This window comes from Topomyia yanbarensis, chromosome 3 (assembly GCF_030247195.1).
Source record: "Topomyia yanbarensis strain Yona2022 chromosome 3, ASM3024719v1, whole genome shotgun sequence".
Classification (NCBI taxonomy): Eukaryota; Metazoa; Arthropoda; class Insecta; order Diptera; family Culicidae; genus Topomyia; species Topomyia yanbarensis.
Genome location: NC_080672.1, coordinates 185,654,128 through 185,681,810, shown reverse-complemented (window position 1 = coordinate 185,681,810; position 27,683 = coordinate 185,654,128). Strand labels below are relative to the sequence as shown.

Sequence of the window (27,683 nt, the reverse complement as noted above, 5' to 3'; positions counted from 1 at the left end):
ATCTGTAAGTCATATTAGTCTCCATCAAATTCGCTGGGCGTACTTGATCCGAATCTTACCCATTCCATTCAAAACATAGTATCTCCTAGAATGTAAAGAATACAGCACTCACATTTTATGTGCATAATATTTGAAAATCAATTAGCAAAAATCGTGTTATAATTGCTCTAGATAGTATACCTTAAAAGTTACTAAAATCATTTTTGGTCTTCAGAAAAATTTCTTTGAATTTTACCGGTTACTTCGAAGTTAGCAATACTTTTTCTGATACTTGTGAGACACCGTACATAAACTTTGCAGCAGTTCTAAAGATTTCGATCAAGATCGTAAAATTTTTTGAAGTTCGCAGAATTACCCTGAGTTTGGTAAAAGATGAGTGAATATCGTGAACACTCTGCTGTTTATGTAAAATGTTTGAGTGCATGAAAATTCTCTGAAGTTTGAAGTATTTTCCTAAATTTTTTACAACCGGCGAATTGTCATCCTTAAAGCTCATTGAGATTCTCTGATTTTTGACAAAAAAAACTATGAATGATAGGAATATCGTACAAATTGTCTGTAGTTCTAAGGATTTCCTTGTAAGTTAGTAAGCTCCCAAAAATTTATAAGACTTTCAAGATACTTGTAGGACGTCCCTAAAGCTCGTAGGATTCTTTTCATACTAGGTAGAATTTCATGATGCATTTATGGTTTACTTAAACTTTGGAATACTTTGCTGGAGTTTGCAGAACTACTCTGAGTAGCACAGAACCCTTGACATAACCTCTCTAAAGTATGCAGAAGTAACATGGAACTCGTGAAACTTCTATAAAATGTGTCGCATTTTGTTGAAAATTACAAAATCAAGCAAAAAAATTGTTGGTAGGTGTACGTACTATCGAGGCAAAATGTACGTACTAACGAGGGTACGTACTATCGAGAGTACGAACTAACGAGGGTACGTACTATCGAGGTATACCTGTATTATTACCAGTAACAAAAGTGCCAAATAAATTCACGACAGTCTAGTTCAGTCACCGCCGGCGGTGGTCGATCGATCGTACTTTGTGTTTTTATACCTTATCACAGTCCGTCTTTTGTTTCGCTGTTTGTGCCTTGTTCGCTTCGTCCATTTATTGGAAGGCAGGAAACGGGTCCTACCACTGAGAACGATCAAGTTGCTTTCGGTGACGCCACGAGTATAATTATATGAGAAATCTTTTATCTCACTACTAGGTGAATTACTTTTTGATCTGTGTATTTATATACCATCCAACATTTACCTCATGATTGAACGCAATGCCTAATTCAAGGGATAAATACTAGAACTCACTGTTTCTTTATCAACACATTATTTTGTCTTTGAAGTGAACTTGTATATTGATTTTTTGAGAAATAGTTCTTTTATTATAAAGGAAATTCACAAAATGTTCTCAACATCGAGCTCCTTGAATCACGTAGAAGTGTTTTCATACCCCGATATTCAAAATCGGTTTAGTTTTGCCCCTAAAACACCAGTAAAGCAATACTCTGTATGAAACAATCTCATTTTTAGTTAGTGGAAATTGGTAAGCGAGGACTAAAAATACAAATGGACAGTATTGTATTGTTCGAAAGTTATTTGCAAAAAACCTGCTGTGTTTTGACAAAATCGCCCATATCTCAGAAAGTAAACAACTTATCGAAAATCAAAAATAATAGTGTCAAATGGCAACGTTGGGCCTTTCATTTGAAACTAATTTCATTAAGATCGGTTCAGCCATTGCTGAGATAATTACATGACATTTTGTACATATATACATACACACATACTCACACACATACAGACATTGTCTCAATTTGTCGAGCTGAGTCGATTGGTATATAAGACTCGGCCCTCCGGGCCTCGGAAAAAGTTTTCAAAGTTTGAGCGAATCCTATACATTTCTTTTGTAAGAAATGTAAAAAAATGCGAAAATTATTGCGATCGTCTGCCATCATCAGGTTAAGGAAATGGCTTGTTTGTTAATCTGTCTGTCCTCTCCATCGCTCTCGTATACGTCCATATCGCTATCGCTAGAGTTGGTTGATTGGTTACTGTTGGCTGTTATTTGATGCTTCTTGTTTTTACTAGTGACCTTGGTGCATCCGTCTTCTTTTTTGCTCATTCCTGCGGCCGGTGTACTGGATGTTTGCTTAGGGTTATCAGGGATTATCTTTTGGCCGGTTGTCTGTGGGTTAGCAGTGGAAGGCTGTTTATCAGTGCGTGTTGTAGTACATCCATTTTCCGAAGTAGTTTTAGCACATGGTTTACCGTAGTGTGCCGTTTAGTTGCAGAACTAACACGTGGGCGTCTGTCCAGGGTATGTGCAAAGGGGTTTTTTTAATGTAAGTAATCCCTTGAGAAGATTTGCATTCGAAGGTCAAGTAAGATTTTATAGGTTGGTGCAGCTGCATTCTAACGATACGAACCTCGTTGAGAATACCGGGAAAAAAGTTTCTCCAGGTATCATTCTTAGCGGATTCCACTTCTCCATATTTGGACATGTATTTTTTAATGTACTCGGAAGTAGTGCGCGGTGCCAAATCATGATGATATGATGATATGATACTACCATTTTTTGCAGCAGAACCACCGTTCATGCAATGGACTGATCTCCCAATACGACTTGATCAAACATTATTCACTTGTCCCTTTCAACTAACCACTGTATAAAGGGCCAAAAAGTAGTAGATTGGTCGGTCAGCAAAGTCGCCGACACGTACCACAGGGGAGTTGAGAGTCTCCTTCCAGAGTCTAGATCATGAGAGCCAATCATAATGTAAGCCGTCGCAGTGGTGAACAGCCCCAATAGATGGAGAGAAGCGCCCTCCCTCTTTCCACCGCATGTTACCAACCAGGAGTTGGCATTTCCACTCTCTTAGTCCATGCAGCTTCGATCGGGTTCCCTGTTGGTCCGGCCCAGCTCCCAAATCAATTCAAAAATGAAATAAAGTAGTAAATATAAAACAAGAAAATAACTGCATGTAAAATAAATATATGAATACGTAGGAAAATAACTAAATAAATAAATAAATAGCTCACCAATATAATGACTAGAAATCCTTTGCCGTAAGTGTATTGCAATCTAAAGCTGCAAAACTTGAGAATGGTATCAGGAATATTTTTCAATTACAAGAAATATTGTTAACTTATGTATGTAATATATGGTCACTACGAACGAGTTTTATTCATATCCTCATTATCGCCAAAAATGTCCATCCCCTCTATATTATACCTGTAATCTCTAATTTAAATTTATCATTACAAGAAGTTTATAGATATTCTATAAGGTTTATAAATATACTATACTATATAATGAATAATAAGAAAAAAATATATTTAGCAGTGAAATCGTAAAACATTTTGAGCTAACATTTTGAACACAGTCCCTCTTTGGAAAGCAAGACAAAAACAGAAAATAGAATCAAAAGAGAAAAAAACGCTCAGACCGCGTATGTACCGAAAGTGAATATTCCGAATCGACTGGCACAGCTTTTCATGTTCAAACGATCGCCTTTCTCGTAATCCACAATTGCACTTCTACACGCATAAGTACGCCCATGCTTTTTGGAAGGACTCGAGTTGTTGATATGGCTAAAACACATTTTAATAATTAATATTTGATGCAGTTTGCTGGTAACGATATTTTTCTATTATACATGATATAAATTTACATATAAAATCAGTGTGTCGAATATAGTAACTATAATGAATATTGTGTCAATCAAATATATATTGGATTTGTGGATAAAATGTACAAGTCGGCATTAACATAAATGAATTTGCATATCATTCATCACACAAAGAATTCTGCATCGGATAGCGTCTTGAACGTTATTAGTATCACGTTTTTGCCTTCCTCATATAAAGAAAGGCTATGTAATCACTGTAAAAATCGACTTTTTAACGGAGGCCCGGAGGGATACACCATACACCATACACCATTCGATTCAGTTCGACGAGATCGAAAAATGTATATGTGTGTGTATGTATGTGTGTGTGTGTGTCATTTAAACTCACACAATTTTCTCAGAGATGGCTGAACCGATTTTCGCAAACTTAGTTTCATCTGAAAGGTATAACGCTCCCATAAGCTGCTATTGAATTTTTAGTTGATCCGACTTCCAGTTCCGGAGTTACGGGTTGAAGAGTGCGGTCACACAGCAAATTCCCATATAAACTGGTACCACCATGATGTTCAAATGATGTAAAACATATTAAAATTGATGTAACATTACTCTAGTTTGCGGGTCTGGATCACTAATGATCAATTAAAGCAGCTTTGACCACATTGGCCACCTATGACGGTTCATGACGCCCCCGGGGAACCTGCCAAGTTCCTAAGCTAATATCACACCCATTCCCCAACGAATTCTCTACCGATTTTTACAAACTTGATTTCAAATGAAAGATACAGTAATACCATTGACTGCTGCTGAATTTCATTCGGCTAACTCTTACTTCCGGAGTTACAGGGGTGTTAGTAAGGATACACTGGAATTTCCCATATAAATCGGTACAATAGTAATACCTCAGAGGCTAAAAACTATTCAAATGGTCACCAAATTACTTCTAATCGCAGATCTAGATCACTGATTGCCAATCAAACATTCTTTGAATATATTGTCCACTATCGACGATTCCGGAAGTCCGGGCATATTCCACAATTAATGTCACATCGGTTCTTTGGTGATGACTGCACCGATTTTCTCAAACCAAGTCTCAAATGGAAGGCAAAATATGCAGTTGAGTACTGCGTCGCCGCCCCTCCCTCCCCCCCGCCTTGCCCTTACACCTCCCTCCTTCATCACTCCCCTCCTTTTGGACCACCCTCACGCCCGCATTTCCTTCATCCACCCCGTATACCGAAATAAGATGAAGGATTTCTGACGCATCCTCCTCTCCTACTCTACTAACCCCCCATTCCCTCCACTTTTAAACCCATTCCACCAACATTTCAAAATATAATCACATGAAGATAACATTGAACTCATGCTGATTAAGCTAATTAAATATTATTCTTTTGCCTTTCTCATATAGAAAGGTTATGCAATTGCTCCAAACACCGACTTTCTAACCGAGGCCCGGAGGGCCGAATCTCATATAACATTCGACTCAGTTCGCCGAGATCGCACAATATCTGTGTGTATGTATGTGTGTATGTATGTGTGTATGTATGTATGTATGTATGTATGTATGTATGTATGTATGTATGTATGTATGTGTGTGTATGTGCGGATTTGTTAACAAAATGTCCACATCGGTTTCTCGGAGATGGCTGAACCGATTTTTACAAACTAAGATTCAAATGAATTTGTAGATCTAGGTCACCAACAGTCATTCAAAGTCTCTTTGGCCACACTGGCCACCATCGACGGATCCGGAAGCATCCAAATTCAGAATAAAGGTTATATTGATTTCTCGAAAATGGCTAGAACGATTTAATCAACTTAGTCTCAAATGAAAGGTGTTGCGTCCCCGGAAACTGATATTAAATTCCATCTCCATTCGACTTCCAGCTCCGGAGTTACGGGTTGTGGAGTGCGATCACATAGAAAACTCCGAATCAAACCGATACCGCGATGAATGCAAAAAGGTGCTCTTATATATACTTACCAAGTGTAATAAGAATGAAAGACATTTCCATAATGTTATTTTTTTATTCATTTCGTTTATTTGATAGGCTCAACTGCGTTAGCTTGGCGGTGCCAAATTCTTTTGTTTTTGCATTTTGGATATCTTAAAACTAGGAGGTTACAATGTTGAAATATTTTTTTTTACAAAGGAAAAAAAAGGTTACAGCTATCTTAAGACTAGAAATAAGATTCAATATACAAGAGAGAGCCAAAAGATTTTTTTATGAAAAATTTTAAAACAAGGGATTCAGTTTGATATACAAGAGGGGGAGTAATAGTATTTTACGAAATATTTTACAGTTATCTTAAAACTAACAATATAGTTTAGTACACAAAAGGGGAACAAATATTTATGAGAAATTTCACAGATGTCTTAAAACTAGGGATACAATTCTATTTACAAGATGGAGGACAAGAGTTTCAATAAAGAGTAAAAATTATAGCTATCTTAAAACTAGGAATACAGAATACAAATTTGATTTTTAACGAAAACTTATGCTTGGTCAAGATATTCAGAGAGTGGCTTATTTCCACATCAGTGTAGCAGCAAACTTGCACCTTTCGCTCAAATGGGGGGGGGGGGGGGGGGGGAGGATCAGCGATACGAATTTGCGCCTCAGTCTAGTAGTAAGTCGTCGAGTACCGGATTGGCGGATGGTATTCTTCGGACCCGCGGGGAATCCTTCAAAAGTCATCGGACCTCGAGTCGCTCTCGCATCAGTTTCCTTCTATGCAGGCGTAGTGGTAAGGGCGACGCCGGTTACATAGTGGCACTCTGGAGCTGATCGGTTCCACAAGGAGGAGGAAACTTCTAAAAACGAGAAATAAAAGAAAGTGGCTAAATTGAGATATTAATCGTTTTTATGAAAGTATAAATAAGGGACATATAGGGGAAATCACGAGTTGCCAGCATATCTCGGACTGGTACATTAGGTGGTCTACCTCGGGCCCGAAGGAAATCCTTTAACTGAGACCTGGCGTCCAAATACCCGGCGCATACCCAGACGGCGTGCTCGATGTCGTGATAGCCCTCGTCACAAGCGCACAGACTACTTTCCGCAAGCCCAATACGCCGCAAATTCGCATCCAAAGTGTAGTGAGTGGACATAAGTCGGGACATTATTCCATAATGTTATATTGTACGAACCAGCTATTAAATCATAGTTTGGAGAAATGAGAAAGGCACAATTGCACCTCTAGGTGGATTAAAACAGGTTTTTCAGTTCAATATTACCGTGGCTGTTTTTTCTTCTTCAAAATTTTAGAACTCTTTATTTTCCTGTATATAGTTGTCATGTGATGTACAATAATAAAATGTAATATATGCATTTAAAAGCTTTTAATGAATATAAACAACGCACACATTCTCGTGATTCATGATTGAGAAAGGCACAATTGCACCGCTAGGTGGATTAAAATAGGTTTTTGTATGATGCAGCTGAAGGTGTGCAACTGCCGTAAGATCAAGTTTCATGTTTACTTTTATCAACTGTTCCACCCCACGCACTGTAGGTCAACGTCGAGTTTGCGTAAAGTCGATCACGACAGTGTTTTCACTTAGTGGGCGCACTTTGCTTTTGCCTTTCTCATATAAAGAAAGGCTATGCAATCACTGTAAAAATCGACTTTTTAACCGAGACCCGGAGGGCCGAGTGTCATACACCATTCGATTCAGTTCGTCGAGATCGACAAATATCTGTCTGTGTGTGTGTATGTATGTGTGTGTGTCATTTAAACTCACAATTTTCTCAGAGATGGCTGAACCGATTTTCGCAAACTTAGTTTCATCTGAAAGGTATAACGCTCCCATAAGCTTTTTTAATTTAGAATTTTTAGTTGATCCGACTTCCGGTTCCGGAGTTACGGGTTGAGGAGTGCGGTTACACAGCAAATTCCCATATAAACTGGTACCACCATGATGTTCAAATGATGTAAAACATATTAAAATTGATGTAACATTACTCTATTTTGCGGGTCTGGATCATTAATGATTAATCAAAGCAGCTTTGACCACATTGGCCACCTATGACGGTTCATGACGCCCCCGGGGAACCCGCCAAGTTCCTAAGCTAATATCACACACATTCCCCAACGAATTCTCTACCGACATTTACAAACTTGATTTCAAATGAAAGATACAGTAATGCCATTGACTGCTGCTGAATTTCATTCGGTTCTGACTCTTGCTTCCGGAGTTACAGGGGTGTTAGTAAGGATACACTGGAATTTCTCATATAAATCGGTACAATCGTAATACCTCAGAGGCTAAAAACTATTGAAATGGTCACCAAATTGCTTCTAATCGCAGATCTAGATCACTGATTGCCAATCAAACATTCTTTGAATATATTGTCCACTATCGACGATTCCGGAATTCATATTCCACAATTAAAGTCACATCGGTTCTTCGGTGATGACTGCACCGATTTTCTCAAACCAAGTCTCAAATGGAAGGCAAAATATGCAGTTGAGTATTGCGTTGCCACCCCTCCCCCCCGCTTTGCCCTTACACCTCCCTCCTTCATCACTCCCCTCCCCTTGGACCACCCTCACGACCGCATGTCCTTCATTCACCCCGTATACTGAAATAAGATGAAGGATTTCTGACGCATCCTCCACTTCCACTCTACTAACCCCCCATTCCCTCCACTTTTAAACCCATTCCACCAACATTTCAAAATATAATCACATGAAAATAACATTGAGCTCATACTGATTAAGCTAATTAAATATTATTCTTTTGCCTTTCTTATAGAGAAAGGTTATGCAATTGCTCCAAAAACCGATTTTTTAACCGAGGCCCGAAGGGCCGAATCTCATATAGCATTCGACTCAGTTCGCCGAGATCGCAAAATATCTGTGTGTATGTATGTGTGTATGTATGTATGTATGTATGTATGTATGTATGTATGTGTGTGTATGTGCGGATTTGTTAACAAAATGTCCACATCGGTTTCTCGGAGATGGCTGAACCGATTTTTACAAACTAAGCTTCAAATGAAAGGTATAATATTCCCATAGGTTGCTATTGAATTCCATTTTCAACCGACATCTCGTTCCGGATTACGAGTTGAAGAGTATGGTTACAAAACAAAATTTGTTGATTTGTCCACATCGGTTTCTCGGAATTTTCTGAACCGATTTTGACAAACTTGATTTTAAATGAAAGGTCCATCAGCTGCTGTTGATTTTTGTGTGGATCCAAGTTCTGGTTCCTGAATTACAGGGTGATACGTACGATCACGCAGCAAATCTTGATTCTAACGAATTCTGCGATGAATGTAAAAAGGCGAAATTTTTTACAAAATGTAATCACAACTGTTGAATTTGTAGATCTAGGTCACCAACAGTCATTCAAAGTCTTTTTGGCCACACTGGCCACCATCGACGGATCCGGAAGCATCCAAATTCAGAATAAAGGTTATATTGGTTTCTCGAAAATGACTAGACCGATTTGATCAACTTAGTCTCAAATGAAAGGTGTTGCGTCCCCGGAAACTGATATTAAATTCCATCTCCATCCGACTTCCGGCTCGGGGTTACGGCGATCACATAGAAAACTCCGATTCAAACCGATACCGCGATGAATGCAAAAAGGTGCTCTTATATATACTTACCAAGTGTAATAAGAATGAAAGACATTTCCATAATATTATATTGTACGAACCAGCTATTAAATCACAGTTTGGAGAAATGAGAAAGGCACAGTTGCACCTCTAGGTGGATTAAAACAGGTTAATTCGCTCATTTTGCTCACCGTGGGGCAACGAGCCTTTTTCTGTTACTGGTGTAAAGAAGAAGCGAAGCGACGCTTGTTCGATTGCTTTGCTGTGAACGAGCGGTGTGTATTTAGCTTCTGGTCTGTGCGAGATCAGGGATTAGACTCGCTTTATTTTTAAATCAGGTTCAACAGCGCAATAAACCTGGCTAACAGCCTATTTCTTCACCCTCGCTTAACTTTTAAACCAGTTTTAACGCACCGGTGAACTTGGTTTAAAAAATAAACTAGGTTTACGAAATCGCCCCTTAAAAGATAAACGTGGGTCGCCCCTTATTGTCGATTTCTTCATCCTCGCTTAACTTTTAAACCAACTTCACAATGGTACGTCAAACTTAGTTCAAAAGTTAAACTGAGGTGAAGAAACTGACCCTTAGTGCCAAAATAAATGTAAAAAGAAAATTACACCGTACGAAATATATCACAAAAAAAAATTGAATGCGAATTTCGAAGTTTGTTACTATTTCATACCACAATCGCTTTACTCACTTTGAAGGCATTAGTGCACTTTTGAACAACGTTACTTTCTCTGGAATAATTCCACGAATTCGAACATCAGGATCTAACGGAAACGGGAGTGGTTCAAACTTAGTGAAATTAATTTTCACAGCATCGGTATCCGATAGCAAAAATTGGAATTTCTCTGTCTTTTTCTTCCTATTGCCTGTCTCTTTGGCAACGATTTTAATTAGTTTCACTAAATTGTCAATAAATTTTTGCTGCTCATTAAGGTTATGGAATATTACTTTCAATTCAGCGCTCCCTGAAGAAAAGAAATGATATGTTAGTTTTTGATGGAACGTGTACAATTCAACATGACGTATTCACCAGTTGACAGTTGCTGAAGAAACATTTTTAACACTGTGACGTACATTTCTCGAACTCGTTGATCTTGTTTTCTGGCGGATTCCTCACCGCATTCAATTGATAAGTACCAATATAAGTAATTTGCCAAGGTCGAGTTTTTACATGCCCGCTGAATTAAAAACGTTGCCAGATTGAAAGGGCTTGATGTGTCCATATGAAAAACTTCTTTCGATAACGCGATACTATTTGTTTCGTTATGCACCGTTGTATCAAGTCCATCCGACTGATATATCGACATTTTTTCTGAAACAGATTATAAAATACAAAATACCACATCATCCCAAACATCTTCTTGAGTGGCGCACTGGTAATTGTAAAGTTGATAAAAACAATTAAAGAGTATCGTTTCCAATGAAAAATCGAAATCCGGTTCACGCGAAAAACATACTTACCTTCCGTGTCTGAAAAAATTTCAAAATTATTTTCGTTAGAATTATCTTCCATAGATTTCAGAACATCTTTATCTTTGTTGTACGATTTCTGAAAAAGTATCATTTATAATATAAGACATACTTGATGGAAACCATCTTACGAATATTTCATCAAAATGTTCATACTTTAAAGCTTGAACAAGCTGTAACAAATAAAGTAACAAGTCTTCGTCCGGAGCCTGATCTAGACGTGATATTGCGTACCGTCTGACAGTTGGATGATTAAACGAAGAGTTCAGAAGTTCAAGTGCGTCCTCGACATCCATTGGTGCCCATTTCGCCAGCAATGTCAGTGCTTGACGCACTTCTGTACCTGTTTCCCAATTGACACATTTTAAAAACTTGGTCAAAGCTTTTTTCTGAGCACTGAGGTAGAACCTATATTTCCATATCAGATCTTGTTCTTCGCTACTCAACAACGATGTCGGCGAATAGCGGTAAACAATAGAATGTAATAAATCACGCACACTGTAATATAATCGTATACATTTGTTAACTGAAACAGAAATTCAAAGATCCTTAAATACCTTGCAGTTGGTTTGGCATCACGGTCCGAAAGACCAGATCTAGCTGATCGAGATAGTCGATGATGCTTACGTTCCACCAGATTTTCCTAAAAATGAAATATAATGCGATGAAAATTCGTTCAACTTTATGTACTTTCGGAACATACAGTTCCTCATTTAGTTTAATTATTTTGGCGATTGAGGCGCATTTATTATGTAACCCTTCAGTGCACACAGGCGTATCTTCTACCAAATCCTGGCCAAAATAGCAATAAATTATTTTTTGTGTTATGCATATTTTTCCGCAAAATTGTTTTTCAAATCATACTCTAATGAATGACTTTAAAAAAAACTTCTTCAATTGACAATTTTTGTAGGTAAGTATTTAAAAATAGTTAATTTTTAACGAATTTTGAAGTAGAATACTTCTAACGTTTCAATATGGGATCCCGTTTCAAAAATCTCAGTTGAGAAATTTTCCCAGTTTTTAAACGCGAATATCTTCCATTTTACTGATGGAAATCGCAATATTTTTGCACCATCTTATCGGAAATTTGAACACGTATTTCGTATTAAATTTCGGCATTAATGCGACTATTATAAATAAAGCAAAAAAGGTTTTAAAAAAATCCTTCGTAAATAACGAGGAAAATGCAAAATTTGCAAGCATATCTCAGGCAAAGCCGTCAAAAAGGAGCATGTAAGCGTTTCATTGCATACGGGAATGTTATTTATACAGGTCACGCGAGCTTGTTTTGCATCAGTGGATGGTCGCTTACCACACGAGCAACATGTTCACTGTATTGTGCAGACGATACAATAAGCGGTATAATGTTTGCGTTGCCGGTACCAAGCGTCATTGAGAGGTTCTTCGTGACAAAATCCAGGAAATCACCAAATCCGCCATTCGACGTCTAGCTCGTCGTGGTGGTGTAAAATGCATCTCCGATTAAATCTACGAATGCTGATGGTGTGCAGGAAAATATCAGCCGAGATGCCGTGACCTACACTGAATACGCCGAGCGCAAGACCGCAATGGATGTCTTGCTCTGAAGCGGCAGAGACGCACTTTGTTCTCGCTAGTGGCAGGATTTGCGAGTAGTATTATCCGTGCGGCAAAGTAAATTTAGGACGTTTCTGGGCGAAAACTCATTTCTCATAACAGCGACACAAAACGGATTAAATACTATTTATAGCGCACAAAATACACGATAATAACATCACAGACATGTTGACTGGGCCGGTTTATGTTGTGTACTACTGATGAGCGATCGAGAGTGGATGACACTTGCCGATGTAGAAAATACTTGGTAGAGCCCGAAGCCTACGGTAAGTAGCCAATAGCGATGAGCCGGAACACACTTTGTATGGATTTGGAAGTTGAAAAGCTAGAACTCACTTGGATCATTATAAAAAAGCCCTTTTCAGGGCCACCAAAATCATTTCAAAGAATAAGTTTGCATTTTCGTTTTCATGGGCTGTTTCTCCCTGGAGAGAAATTTGGGTTAAACCCAAAATTATGATTTATTTCAGTACGCAAATTGCAACTATGGTCGCCTGAAACAAACTGGTGTGAAGTGGAACACATTTCTACTAGGCGCATTCAAACAAGGTTCCAAAACATTTTACCAAGGTGCCGTATTACATTACACTCTCTACCCTGAGTGTTCGATAACCTCCGTATAGGAAACAGATTTTCAATTTTGTTCTTTATCAAAAATATGTGATTGTCCTGAAAAGGACGGTTGTTACAGAAATATGCATTTCATTGGTGCCTTTCAGCGTTCGATTTATGCTTTCTTTTCGGTCTTCTTGGGCAGCAGTACTGATTGGATGTTCTGCAACACACCACCTTGAGCAATGGTCACTCCGGAGAACAGTTTGTTCAATTTTTCGTTGTTACGAATCACCAGCTACTGAAGACGTGGGATAATTCGTCTTTTTGTTGTCACGGGCAGCATTTAATTAATTAATTAATTAATTAATTAATTAATTTATTTATTTATATCTTTATTATGTCCATCGGACTTTAGAGTCTACATGGACAGTCAGGATTAATTAATTAATTAATTTATTTATTTATTTATTTATTTATATCTTTATTATGTCCATCGGACTTTAGAGTCTACATGGACAGTCAGGATGGGAAAAGCCCATCTGAGTTGGACACCTTTCATGCCATTCTCAGACGGGTGCAAAAACCACCATCTTTTAAAATCACAAACACATACAATAATAACTACAATTCATCAGTCCTAGTACACACAAATCTTCACATTGAAAAGTAATATCAAAACACAGTCCAATTTTTTCGGCAAAGCGGCTGGACGATTCACCAAATTCGAAGAGCTCTTCCACGGCGGTAAATTCGTGAATACCTGTAGCAATCGGTTCGTTGTATCCAAGTACGATCCTACGGAATCTGTGTTGAACTAGGGTTCCGTTTCGCAGTGATCGATTTGGTATACGAAAATCTACTTCCGAAAGTATCTCTGGAGCGTCAATCTCCCCGTTGATTAGTTTTGCGATAAATACCGTCTGTTGAATTTTTTGGCGACTTTGTAATGTTTCAAGTTCCAGCAATTGACACCTATCCGGATATGGTGGCAGATTAATTGGGTCTCGCCATGGCAGGCTTCTTAGTGCCATGCGAACAAAGCGTTTCTGCACTCGTTCGATGCTAATGCACCACGAAACTTGATGTGGAAACCAGATCACTGAGGCGTTTTCATGATTGAACAGTACAGAGCTTTCATGCAAAGCGGATCCTTGAATTCTTTAGCGATTTTGAAGATAAAACCCAGTTCACGCGATGCTTTTGAGATGATCAACGAGCGTTGTGAATCGAACATCAGCTTTGCATCCAACTGCACTCCCAAATCGCACACCTGATCGACTCTCGTCAAAACGATGCCGCTAATGCTATAATCGAACATAACGGGCCGTGGAATTCGATGAAATGTTATCACTTGGCATTTAGCCACGTTAATGATAAGCTTATTCTTGCAGCACAAATCAACAAACAGTTGCAGCAGACCTTGAAAGCGCCAACAATCCTCTACCGTGCGAACTAGGAGTTACAGTTTCAAATCATCTGCATAAACTAATTTACAACCAGCTCCCAAAAGCAATGCGATCGTTAGAAAATATTACGAATAGCAAGGGTCCTAAGTTACTGCCTTGCGGAACACCTGATTTATTTGAGAACTGTGATGATAGGCTATTATTCAATTTTACTTGTAAAACTCTTCCAGAAAGATCTGATTCCAACCAGGCCACGAGTTGAGATGACATTCCCAGTCGAGATTACCTGCAAGGAAGTATCCTGTGATCAATTTTGTCGAACGCTGCTTTTAAATCAGTATATATGACATCCATCTGTACTTTGGCCTCCATGCCCGCTATGCACTCGGACGTGAAACACAGCAAGTTTGTTGCGACTGATCTTCCTGGCATAAATCCATGCTGATCGATCGAGATGTAATTCTTTGCACAATCTAACATGGCAGCACTCACAATTATCTCAAAAAGTTTCGAGGATGCAGGAAGACTGGTTATTCCCCGATAATTTGCAGCGTTCCGCCGATAACCATCCTTAACCCATTATATCCTAGCGTATGAAATTTCATACGCAGAACTTTCCATCGTTTAACGCGTATTTGCTGCAGAATTTTGGCATCTAACTGCTTTATTATTGCACTAATGGGATCATTATACCTCATATTTCATTGTGAAACAAGACAACTACCATTTTTTATAATTTTATTTACATTTCTGAACCGTGTATAGTTGGGGCAAATGGCGGCTGAAAAGTGAGCAATACATTTAATTGAATTTTATTGTTGGAATTCGTGCTAATAATTCCAATATGTGACAAAATGTTCCTACGGGTAAAAAGAAGTGTTGTCTATCAGAAAATCCGTAGAAATATTGCAAACAACTTAAAATTTGTTGTTTTTATTTAAGCGTACGAAATTTTTTGCACGAGATATTTTCATTCTCAAAACCATTTTAAGCGGTGATTTTGTTTTTCCCGTAATCTTTGATACATTTTTTGGTAGAATTGAAGATATCACTGCATTTGGCTCACTTTTAGAACCCCTGGGTTATAATGGGTTAAAAATAGGACACATGTATGACCAGTGTTGCTAAAAGAGCGAGAAGCCAACACATCCTCCTCGTTCGCCTGCGAGCGCGAGACTCACACTGTATGCTCCCTACTGCTGTACACACGTTTTCGAAGAACTCTCAAATATGTGACAGTCAGCACGAGCGGCAATTATGTTTGATTCATGTGAGTTATCTGCCTTCGCTATAAGCTCGTGTGTCACTCGCGCTCTTGTCGGCTCGCTAGATATCAGCTCTAACGACGAGTGGGTTCCCATGACGGGACTCCTCAGCTGCGAGTTTTTGCTGCATGCAACCCACTCCCGTGTGCAAAGCACTCTTTACAGCTCTGAAGATGTTTATTAGAACAGCACTTACACACTCTTTTAGCAACTGGGAGCGCTCGTAAAGGAGCGAAGGGATCAGGTACGGCATTCTGATGAAATCCTAAAACAGCGCAAGCAAAAACTAACTAAACTAACAGTGCGCGCGTTCACATTAAATTGTCATTGCATACATACGTTATCTGTCTATACAAATTTATGCCGGTCGTATTTAAAGAACAAATTAAATATATTGTTTTTCATATTTTTTTAAAAAATATGTAATCAAATTATAAGTGCGGTGTCTTAAATAAAACTTGTCTTTTAAGGGGCGTCTACTATAAAGTGCTCAAACTGAAAGTAATTTTGTTATACGATTTTGATGGCAAGGTGACAATGGACTTCTCGTTAAGGTTTATGTATACATTCATTATGAATGAAAAATTTTCAGTCAGGCAAAGCCACACATACGAGCTTTCGAAGAGAAGATGTTGAACCCTTTCCATGTCGAGGAGTGCCGCGGTGGACATGATAACTCTTGATACAATTGTCTGAAATAGGAAATTCAATAAAAAATTTTAAAACATAGACTTGTAGTTACTCGATGAACCAAAAAAAAATATAGAACAGTTGGAATTTCAGAAAATGGCATAAGATAAACCGAAAAATAAAATTCGTTCACTTTTCTTCAAAATAACGAAGAAGATTTTTGTATTCCATTTTCCCTTAGTTCATAGACTGACTACACATATTATGCATTCTCATAAAAACTGTTATTTTCGTCAAGAAGAATCAGTATTACCGAAAACAATGTTGTTCAGTCATGTTCAAATCTCAATTAGTTTTGCGACCTAGTCCGGTCTGACTTAACACCGACCAAATGTCCTTGCCGGACCATAAGCAATAGTTTTTGACGTTTTCTAGAGTGTTTTATATGTTTTTCTTGTTGGCTGAGACTACAATTTTTATGAGCAGAATTGGGTTCGCCTAAATTTAGTGCACCTTTTTCCGCGCACTGCAATTTCAGCGATAATACCCTAGATAATACCTATTTATAAATATGCTGGCCATTTTGGTCTTATGAATTGTAATTCAACACACTCTTTTATTTTGATGTTTACAAGTTTGAAAATGAAAATCAACCGTTTCGCTTCAAATTATGGTTATGGTCTTAATGCAATCGCTTAGGAAATATGCAAACATAGCGGCCACAAGGACGAGCGACCTATTTTATTATTATGCAGGTATATGAGCCACCAGAAAAAAAATATTTTTTTCTCAGTCGGTATGGATAAACATAAGCAGCATACGTGTATACCATGTTCAATTATTTTAACAAGCCTGCTTCTGCAATTTGACAAATAGCTCAGAGTGCGCGGAATTCTAAACTACCCGGAATTATGTGCATTCATGGTATTTGACAATAAAACCTGGATGTTCCTGTCATTTCATTATTCCACAAAAAATCTCAAACTTCAATATAGGTATTTTTGCGTTTTAATGCGACCGCATTTCATTCGGATGCGTTTATGACTTCATTGTAGTGAATCGATGAATCGAGAATTTCCAGCGCCATTTCCTTTTCCGCTATACCAGTGTCATATCAACCTCAATCCAGACGATACATCAGCTTCCATCAACGTAAATGTCCGTCAACGCCACTTCATCGTTCCATCAAGTTAAGTTGAATGCGTCTCTCGTTCACTCTTTCTGTACGTCAAAGCATTCCGTGCTGTTGATATTGTGTGTGAATACCTCCATTTAACTGCATATAACTAATTTTGACGTTCCCTGACGTGCTGTACCGGTGACGAAAGCCAGACGTATTGTGCAATTCGATCTTCAAACAGTCGCGGCTTGGACTTTGTACATAAAAAATTTATTTTATTTTATTTTATTAAAATATTTAATATCCGAATAAATTCATTTGCAGCATTCTGGGTCTACCAACGAAGAACGAAATGCGAGACGGAGCGAGAGCGCTGGCGACTGCAAGAGTGCGAGTGAAGGCGAACGCCTTTAAGAGTGCGTGTGGATACGAGTGGGTTAAAGAGCGCGAGTGGCTACGAGTGGGAGTACGGACGAGTGGGAGCGTGGGCGAGTGGGAGCTTAGGCGAGTGAGAGCATGGACGAGTGGTAGCAGCAGTAGGAGTGAGCGCCAGTGGGTGGGTGCGAACGAAAGAGTGGGTTTCAATATGTGCAATTTGAGTAGCTTTTGGCCGACTGGAACTCGCAGAAATTCTACCCGGCTGGGGAGCGAACGAAAGAAAAGCATGTATGGAGAACACTCGGATACGAGTGTTGGGCGCAATGAGAACACGCGAATGAGAAATATAAGAGTTATTTTTACGAGTTCAGCAACACTGTGTATGACTGCTTCCATATCCGAGGGAATTTAGCTTGCTCAAATGATCAATTGAAAATCCTACTCAATGGACCTGCCAAAGCAATGATACAGCGGCGTAGAACAACTGCGGGTAAGCCATCTGGTCCGGGTGAAAAAAAGCTATTTAGTTTCTTTGCGGCTTTTTAGTTTCTTTATGGCTTGATTCCCTGGCAATATCTCCTAATTCATACGCATAAAGCTATCACAATAAAAAACCTGTTTTAATCCACCTAGCGGTGCAATTGTGCCTTTCTCATTTCTCTAAACTATGGCACGGAGGCTTTTTATGTTCAACATAATTGTGGAAATGTCCATTACATTCTTAGTACACTTTGCACTTATACACAATGGCATGCCAGCCACGAACTTGATGAGTTACGTGTCGACGGTGAAACGCTTGAAACAAAAAAATATCATACTCAATTAGTCTAACCAGCATTAGATCAATGTTATCTGCTTGCTAACTCATTTTGTCATGCGGGGGTGGGTATGTGAGGAGGGTGAAAGTCCCATGAACGAACGACTCCCCAGCTTAAATTGGTATGCTTTGTGATATAGTGGTGGTTTAAAGATGATGGGGTTGAAAGGGAGGGGTATGAGGGCTGGATGGGGTGGTGTTCTGAGGGGAGATTTAAGGAGATTTTTAAAGGAGTGGAGTGAACAGTAGAGGGGGGGGGGTGTAACCCCTCTCCGTAAACCATCAACTAAGCCCCTGTTAAAATCCAGAAACCTTATGCGAGTCGAAAAAATTAGGTTGACGTTTTTCAGAGTGATTGCATAACCTTTCTATATGAGAAAGGCAAAAATGTGCCAAAATCCAAAAAAGTGAATTGTCGTCAAATTTTTTTTCGAGTTTGCATCAAATCTCGACGTTTCGTGCACCTTGAACACATTTAGCATCAAAAATAAAAATTCTATTTTTAATTTTTCCTGTAGTTTATATGAGAAATTTCTGTGTGGCCGCACTCTGAAACCCGTAATTCCGGAACCAGAATTCCGATCGATCCAAAATTCAATAGCAGCCGATGGGAAGGTTGCACCTTTCATTTGAGACTAAGTTTGGGCAAATCGGTCCAGCCATCTCTGAGAAAAATGAGTGACATTATTTGACACATACGCACATACATGCACACACATACACACACATACACACACACATACACACACACATACACACATACATACACACATACACACACACATACAGACTTTTTCCGATCTCGACGAACTGAGTCGAATGGGATATGACACTCGGCCCTCCGGGCCGGGATTAGGTTGACGTTTTTCAGAGTGATTGCATAACCTTTCTATATGAGAAAGGAAAAACCTGTTTTAATCCACCTAGCGGTGCAATTGTGCCTTTCTCATTTCTCTAAACTATGGCACGGAGGCTTTTTATGTTCAACATAATTGTGGAAATGTCCATTACATTCTTAGTACACTTTGCACTTATACACAATGGCATGCCAGCCACGAACTTGATGAGCTACGTGTCGACGGTGAAACACTTGAAACAAAAAAATATCATACTCCATTAGCCTAATCAGCATTAGATCAATGTTATCTGCTTGCTAACTCATTTTGTCATGCGGGGGTGGGTATGTGAGGAGGGCGAAAGTCCCATGAACGAACGACTCCCCAGCTTAAATTGGTATGCTTTGTAATGTAGTGGTGGTTTAAAGATGATGGGGTTGAAAGGGAGGGGTATGAGGGCTGGTTGGGGTGGTGGTCTGAGGGGTGATTTAAGGAGATTTTTAAAGGAGGGGCGCGAACAGTAGAGGGGGGGGGTGTAACCCCTCTCCGTAAACCATCAACTACGCCCCTGTTAAAATCCAGAAACCCTAAACGAGTCGAAAAAAAAATTAGGGGTTAGGTTGACGTTTTTCAGAGTGATTGCATAACCTTTCTATATGAGAAAGGCAAAAATGTGCCAAAATCCAAAAAAGTGAATCGTAGTCAAATTTTTTTTTTCGAGTTTGCATCAAATCTCGACGTTTCATGCACCTTGAACACATTTAGCATCAAAAATAAAAATTCTATTTTTAATTTTTCCTATAGTTTATATGAGAAATTTCTGTGTGGCCGTACTCTGAAACCCGTAATTCCGGAACCAGAATTCCGATCGATCCAAAATTCAATAGCAGCCGATGGGAAGGTTGCACCTTTCATTTGAGACTAAGTTTGGGCAAATCGGTCCAGCCATCTCTGAGAAAAATGAGTGATATTATTTGACACATACGCACATACATACACACACACACATACACACACATACACACACATACACACACACACATACACACATACACACACATACAGACTTTTTCCGATCTCGACGAACTGAGTCGAATGGGATATGACACCCGGCCCTCCGGGCCGGGATTAGGTTGACGTTTTTCAGAGTGATTGCATAACCTTTCTATATGAGAAAGGCAAAAAAGTGCCAAAATCCAAAAAAGTGAATTGTCGTCAAATTTTTTTTCGAGTTTGCATCAAATCTCGACGTTTCATGCACCTTGAACACATTTAGCATCAAAAATAAAAATTCTATTTTTAATTTTTCCTATAGTTTATATGAGAAATTTCTGTGTGGCCGCACTCTGAAACCCGTAATTCCGGAACCAGAATTCCGATCGATCCAAAATTCAATAGCAGCCGATGGAAAGGTTGCACCTTTCATTTGAGACTAAGTTTGGGCAAATCGGTCCAGCCATCTCTGAGAAAAATGAGTGACATTATTTGACACATACGCACATACATACACACACACACACATACACACACACATATACACACACATACATACACACATACACACATACAGACTTTTTCCTATCTCGACGAACTGAGTCGAATGGGATATGACACTCGGCCCTCCGGGCCGGGATTAGGTTGACGTTTTTCAGAGTGATTGCATAACCTTTCTATATGAGAAAGGCAAAAATGTGCCAAAATCCAAAAAAGTGAATTGTCGTCAAATTTTTTTTCGAGTTTGCATCAAATCTCGACGTTTCGTGCACCTTGAACACATTTAGCATCAAAAATAAAAATTCTATTTTTAATTTTTCCTATAGTTTATATGAGAAATTTCTGTGTGGCCGCACTCTGAAACCCGTAATTCCAGAACCAGAATTCCGATCGATCCAAAATTCAATAGCAGCCGATGGGAAGGTTGCACCTTTCATTTGAGACTATGTTTGGGCAAATCGGTCCAGCCATCTCTGAGAAAAATGAGTGACATTATTTGACACATACGCACATACATACACACACACATACACACACACACATACATACACACATACAGACTTTTTCCGATCTCGACGAACTGAGTCGAATGGGATATGACACTCGGCCCTCCGGGCCGGGATTAGGTTGACGTTTTTCAGAGTGATTGCATAACCTTTCTATATGAGAAAGGCAAAAATGTGCCAAAATCCAAAAAAGTGAATCGTCGTCAAATTTTTTTCGAGTTTGCATCAAATCTCGACGTTTCATGCACCTTGAACACATTTAGCATCAAAAATAAAAATTCTTTTTTTAAATTTTTCCTATAGTTTATATAAGAAATTTCTGTGCCCCCGCACTCTGAAACCCGTAATTCTGGAACCAGAATTCCGATCGATCCAAAATTCAATAGCAGCCGATGGGAAGGTTGCACCTTTCATTTGAGACTAAGTTTGGGCAAATCGGTCCAGCCATCTCTGAGAAAAATGAGTGACATTATTTGACACATACGCACATACACACACATATACACACACACACATACATACACACATACACACATACAGACTTTTGAAGTAGAATACTTCTAACGTTTCAATATGGGGTGCCGTTTCAAAAATTTCAGTTGAGAAATTTTCCCAGATTTGAAATGCGAATATCTTCCGTTCTACTGGACGAAATCGCAATATTTTTGCACTATCTGATCGGAAATTTGTGCACGTATTTCGTATTAAATTTCGGAATTACTGAGACTACTATAAATAAACCAAAACAAGGATTTTCAGAAAATCCTTCGAAAACAGCGAGGAAAATGCGCAATTTGCCAGCATATCCCACGCAGAGTCGTCAAAAAGGAGCATGTAAGCGTTTCATTACATACGGGAATGTTATATATACAGGTCACGCGAGCTTGTTTTGTATCAGTGGGTGCTCGCTTACCACACGAGCAACATGCTCGTCCGGACGGTACAATGAGCGGTATCATGTTTGCGTTCCCGTACCAAGCGTCATCGCAAGGTTCTTCGTGATAAAATCCAGGGAATCACCAAATCTGCCATTCGGCGTCTGGCTCGTTGTGGTGGTGTAAAATGCATCTCCGATTTAATCTACGAATGCTGAGGGTGTGCAGGAAAATGTCACCCGAGATGCCGTGACCTACACTGAACACTAGAGTGGGACATGGTTACATGAAAAAAATAAAATTTGGCTCCGAGTAACTTTTTGGGTCCCATTTAGCTCCCAGAACAACTCTGTAAATTTTTAGCTCGATCGGTGAAACTATATTTTTGCGCCCACGGTTTAAAGTTTACATGGGATTTCGTATGGGAAAATTGTCTTTTGCAAATTAATTCTTCCAAGAGTCGCCCGTTATCTTCTAAAAATAAACAGATGTCTGATATTAATAGGAATTTTGTCAAGGAAACAAAGTCTAGAAGACTGCAAAACGATCTGATGCTTGTGGAGAAAGTTATTAAGCAAAAACCGATTGATGCCCTGAAGATTGATGAAAATTCCACTTTTCATAGCATCACTGCTTTTGACGGTTTTATTATATACAAAAATTTTAACTTTCTCTTATTATGTATAAAAGAAGCCTCAATTTATCCCTCAAAACCTTGCGAAGTGGCCAAATAGTATAGATAAACGATTTAGATACGTTAAGAGATGATTAAAACAAAATTGCGTATAATTGGACAACCAACAGCAGTGGTGCTAGAAAAAATTAATATTTTATCAATCGTCAGAGCATCAATCGGTTTCTGCTTAATAACTTTTTTCTCAAGCATCAGATCGTTTCGCGGTTTTCGAGACTTTTTTTCTTTGTTGAATTTCCTATACAAACCACATAACGATTTATTTTTAGGAAGTAATGGGCGGCTCCTGGAGGAATTATTTCGTAAAAGTTAACTTTCCCATACAAAATCCCATGTAAACTTTAAACAGTGGGCGCAAAAATATAGTTTCACTGATCGAGCTAAGAATTTGCACAGTTGTTCTAGGACCCAAATGGTACCTAAAAAGTTGCTCGGAGCTGGAATCTATTTTTTGTCCCACCCTACTGAACACGCCACGCGCAAAACCGCAATGAATGTCGTCTATACTCTGAAGCGGCAGTGACGCACTTTGTATGGATTTGGAAGTTGAAAAGGTAGAACTCACTTGTATCATTATAAAAAGGCCCTTTTCAGGGCCACCAGAATCATTTCAAAGAATAAGTTTGCATTTTCTGTTTCATGGACTGTTTCTCCCTGGAGAGCAATTTGGGTTAAACCCCAAATTATGAATTATTTCAGTACGCAAATTGCAAATATGGTCAGAAAGAAATTGGAGTGAAGTGGAAAACATTTTTACTAGGCGCATTCAAAAAAGGTTTCAATTCTCAAACATTTTACCAAAGTGCCGTATTACATTACTCTCTTTACCCTGAGTGTTCGATAATCTCCGTATTGGAAACACAATTTCAATTTTGTTCTTTATCAAAAATATGTGGTCGACCAACGAAAGGGTGGAGCTACGAAGAACACATATTGAGGACAACACAAAAAGGACGAGCTTACATTGTGCTGCAGTCAGGTATAAAAACTCAGCATGCTGTTGCTCACGCTCAGTTCGTTTCCAGCATCAGCATGCAGCAGTTCGTTTGCAGCATCTCCCGCAAAATTCAAACCGCCGTCCGTTTGCTGCTGTTAGAAGAGTTGGCCAAGCACGCCGTCTTGCATGGCACCAAAACTGTTACTATATACACCAGCTCCAAGTAAATTTCGAACACTGCCCAAACAAAAGGCCCTTTTCAGGGCCATCAATTTATCGACAAAGAATGAAATTGAAGTTTTGTTATTACAAGCATCAGAAAGTGGCTTGTCAAGAGCGTTGGATGGTAAGTGAGCCACTTGTAAACAATACCGTCGCTTTCACGTAGAATGGCACAAAATCAAAAGTTATTTGTAGACAGGTTAGTGTAATGATTCAATTTACAAAAATCGAACGTTTTCTAACGTTTCGATATAGGTGTTCCGTTTCAAAATTTTCGGCCAGAATGCTGCCTGTTTTTTCAAACGTGAAAATCTGCTGTTGTATTGAATGAAAACCTTCGATTTTTGCGCTGATTGGAAATAGTTGTGACTATTTCTGTAGAATGTACAATTACTGAAAATAACGGATTTTGTGAAAGCAGTGGTTGGTCCGTACAATTCGATTCCAAGCGAGCCAGACTAGTTTTCGTTGGAAGGTCCACCTCTGACAATAGAAGTAAACTATTTTATTTTGAATTCAACTAACTTCCTTGAAAACAGCACAGTTAAAAAACTTTTGGGAAAAACACGCAAACCTAAATTTTCCACTATAATGGAAACTTCCTGTGCCCCGCCGCATCATCAAGATTGATAGTAATTCAAGCCGGGAGGAAAGAGGTTGTAAGGCAATGGAAAACGAAAATTTCATTTATATCTTACTGGAATATAATTGGCTGGTCCTGAAAAGAACTTGTTGGTTTGTGGTTTATTTTGGGGTCACAATTTAGGCCTGCTCCATTGCTGATAGCTGTGAATTTCTCGCAGGGCGACAGTTTCTGTTCAGTAGTGATGAGGCTTCCTAACGCCAACCGTGACTGGGGTACTTTTACACGACCTTCGTTGCTTACTGCTTGCGGGGAGGCTTTCCTCTGGTGGACTTATGAGCGGTATGTTTGGTACGGGCCATTTATCCACAAAGAATCGAATTGAAATTTTGTTATTACAAGCATCCGAAAGTAGCTTGCCAAGAGCGTTCGATGGCATGTGAGCTACTTGTGAACAATATCGTAGATTTCACGTAGAATGACACAAAATAAAAAGTTATCATTTGTGTGATTTGTGTGTTTGTTTACAGTTTCGTGTTTACTAGGCGCATTCAAAAAAGGTTTCAATTCTCAAACTTTTACCAAGGTGTCGTATTACATTACTCTTTTTACCATGAGTGTTCGATAACCTCCGTATTGGAAACACAATTTCAATTTTGTTCTTTATCAAAAATATGTGGTCGACCAACGAAAGCTACGACCAGCTACGAAGAACACATATTGAGGACAACACAAAAAAGGACGAGCTTACATTGTGCTGCAGTCAGGTATAAAAACTCAGCATGCTGTTGCTCACGCTCTGTTCGTTTCCAGCATCAGCATGCAGCAGTTCGTTTGCAGCATCTCCCGCAAAATTCAAACCGCCGTCCGTTTGCTGCTGTTAGAAGAGTTGGCCAAGCACGCCGTTTTCCATGGTACCAAAACTGTTACCATATACACCAGCTCCAAGTAAATTCCGAACACTGTCCAAACAAAAGGCCCTTTTCAGGGCCATCAATTTATCGACAAAGAATCGAATTGAAGTTTTGTTATTACAAGCATCCGAAAGTGGCTTGCCAAGAGCGTTGGATGGTAAGTGAGCCACTTGTGAACAATACCGTCGCTTTCACGTGGAATGGCACAAAATCAAAAGTTATTTGTGATTTGTAGACAGGTTAGTGTAATGATTCAATTTACAAAAATCGAACGTTTTCTAACGTTTCGATATATGCTCCGTTTCAAAAATTTCGGCAAGAATGTTGCCTGTTTTTCTAAAAGTGAAAATCTGCTATTGTACTGAATGAAAACCTTCGATTTTTGCGCTGATTGGAAATAGTTGTGACTAGTTGTGTAGAATGTTCAATTACTGAAAATAACAGATTTTGTGAAAGCAGTGGTTGGTCCATTTGATGAAAACTTCATTAGGGTAATTTTGTGACGCTGAATTCATATTTGATGTTTATTTTTTGTTTTTTATTTCCTCAAAATTTTGGCACTTAGGGTGGTTCGAAAATTCAACATTTACAAATATAAAGTGCACTATTTCCAAAAATTCACTTTCAAAAAATTAGGTGCGGTGAATTTTTTAGCAGAACACACATTTTTTCAATTGTTGATATTGATAAGACACATCTATAAATTATATTGCGAACCCTGGGTAGTCAAAGGCTACCATGCGTCTCCTTCAGACGTATCATGAAAAATCACCTTTTTTCATACCTCGGGGCAGAAAGGGGCAAAACAAGATATTTATTTTCGGAAAGTACACTAATTTTCGAGTATCGTGAACAACAAGCGATCTTTCCGAACCGTTTCAAAAAAAAGTACAGCCACTTTGAACATTATAACTTTAAACTATTGCTCGATTTATTATTTGTTTTTCATGTCTGAGCGAGAAGAAAGGCATATATCGACTAAATTGAATGGCAGCTATAAGTCCAGCGAATAACCTTTCACATGAAATCAGTTTGACCCCAATCGGAATCTTAACTAAAAAGATATAAGATGCACAGAAAAAGTACTAATTTATTTTCGTCAAGCATATGTAGACTACATAGCATGGTTTTACAATATTTACTTATATACTATACATTATTTCTACGGTTTAGTTCAGATTTGATTTGTTTTCTAGACATGGAAAGGTCAATTATTACACAATTTTCATTATAATGACGCATCATTCTATTGATGGGGCTATCCTAAAAGATTGTTCTTGGAATAAATTACGAGTTCTTAGTTGTCGGCTAGGTACATAAAATTTTATTTGCGAAAGTAATGATGCGGATTGTAAACGTTGAGAAATAATGTCGTTGATAAAGTAAAGCATGGCAAATTCGCGGCGTTCTTTGAGTGTTTGTATATTAATGAGCATGCAACGTGCTTTATACGATGGAAGGGGAAATGTCGTCCAGTTTAGTTTACGAAGCGCGTACAAAATAAATTGTTTTTGGACTGATTCAATGCGTTCTTCGTACAGGACAGTGTATGGGTTCCATACTATGCTGCAATATTCCAAAATTGGCCTGACATATGTATTGTATAATGATTTTATTGTGTAAGGGTCTTCAAAATTGTAGGTGAAACGTTTAATAAAGCCCAGCATACTATTTGCTTTATTTATTATTGTATTATAATGTTCAACAAATGTGAGCTTGGAGTCTAAGATTACGCCTAAATCTCGTATAATTTTGCATTTTTCTACAAGTTGGTTGCCTAAGTGTATGTCTATGGGAACATTTGAAATTTTTCTGCTGAAGGTTATTGAGTTGCATTTCTTTACATTAAGTTGGAGTAGACTTTTGCTACACCACGTGTGGAATATATTTATTTCGTTTTGGAATATTTCAGTGTCTTTGACATTTCTTATTTCCATGAAAAGTTTCATGTCATCTGCATATATAAGCACTTTAAGATGTTTGAGTATAAAGGCAATGTCATTAACGTACAAAATAAAAAGAAGAGGGCCTAAGTGGGAACCCTGGGGTACGCCAGAGGTGACAGAAATTGGTTCCGAGAGTATATTCTGAAAGCGAACTGTTTGTTGACGTTTCGTTAAATATGATTCGAGCCATTTCAATAGTTTATTTTCTATGCCATATTTTTGC

The 27,683-nt window shown here is 38.6% G+C and overlaps 1 protein-coding gene across 1 annotated transcript in view; it reads right to left on the bottom strand.

Moving 5' to 3' along the window:
- Positions 1-27,683, bottom strand: part of LOC131691080 (phosphatidylinositol 3-kinase catalytic subunit type 3) — a 431,803-nt gene that overhangs the window by 75,828 nt on the left and 328,292 nt on the right. Inside the window, exons 7-11 of the mRNA XM_058977268.1 lie at positions 11,241-11,326; positions 10,815-11,181; positions 10,675-10,762; positions 10,244-10,525; positions 9,905-10,178 (exon numbers count right to left, since the gene is read on the bottom strand). Coding sequence (XP_058833251.1) covers positions 9,905-10,178; positions 10,244-10,525; positions 10,675-10,762; positions 10,815-11,181; positions 11,241-11,326 — 1,097 coding nt within the window. The remainder of the gene's footprint in view (positions 1-9,904; positions 10,179-10,243; positions 10,526-10,674; positions 10,763-10,814; positions 11,182-11,240; positions 11,327-27,683) is intronic.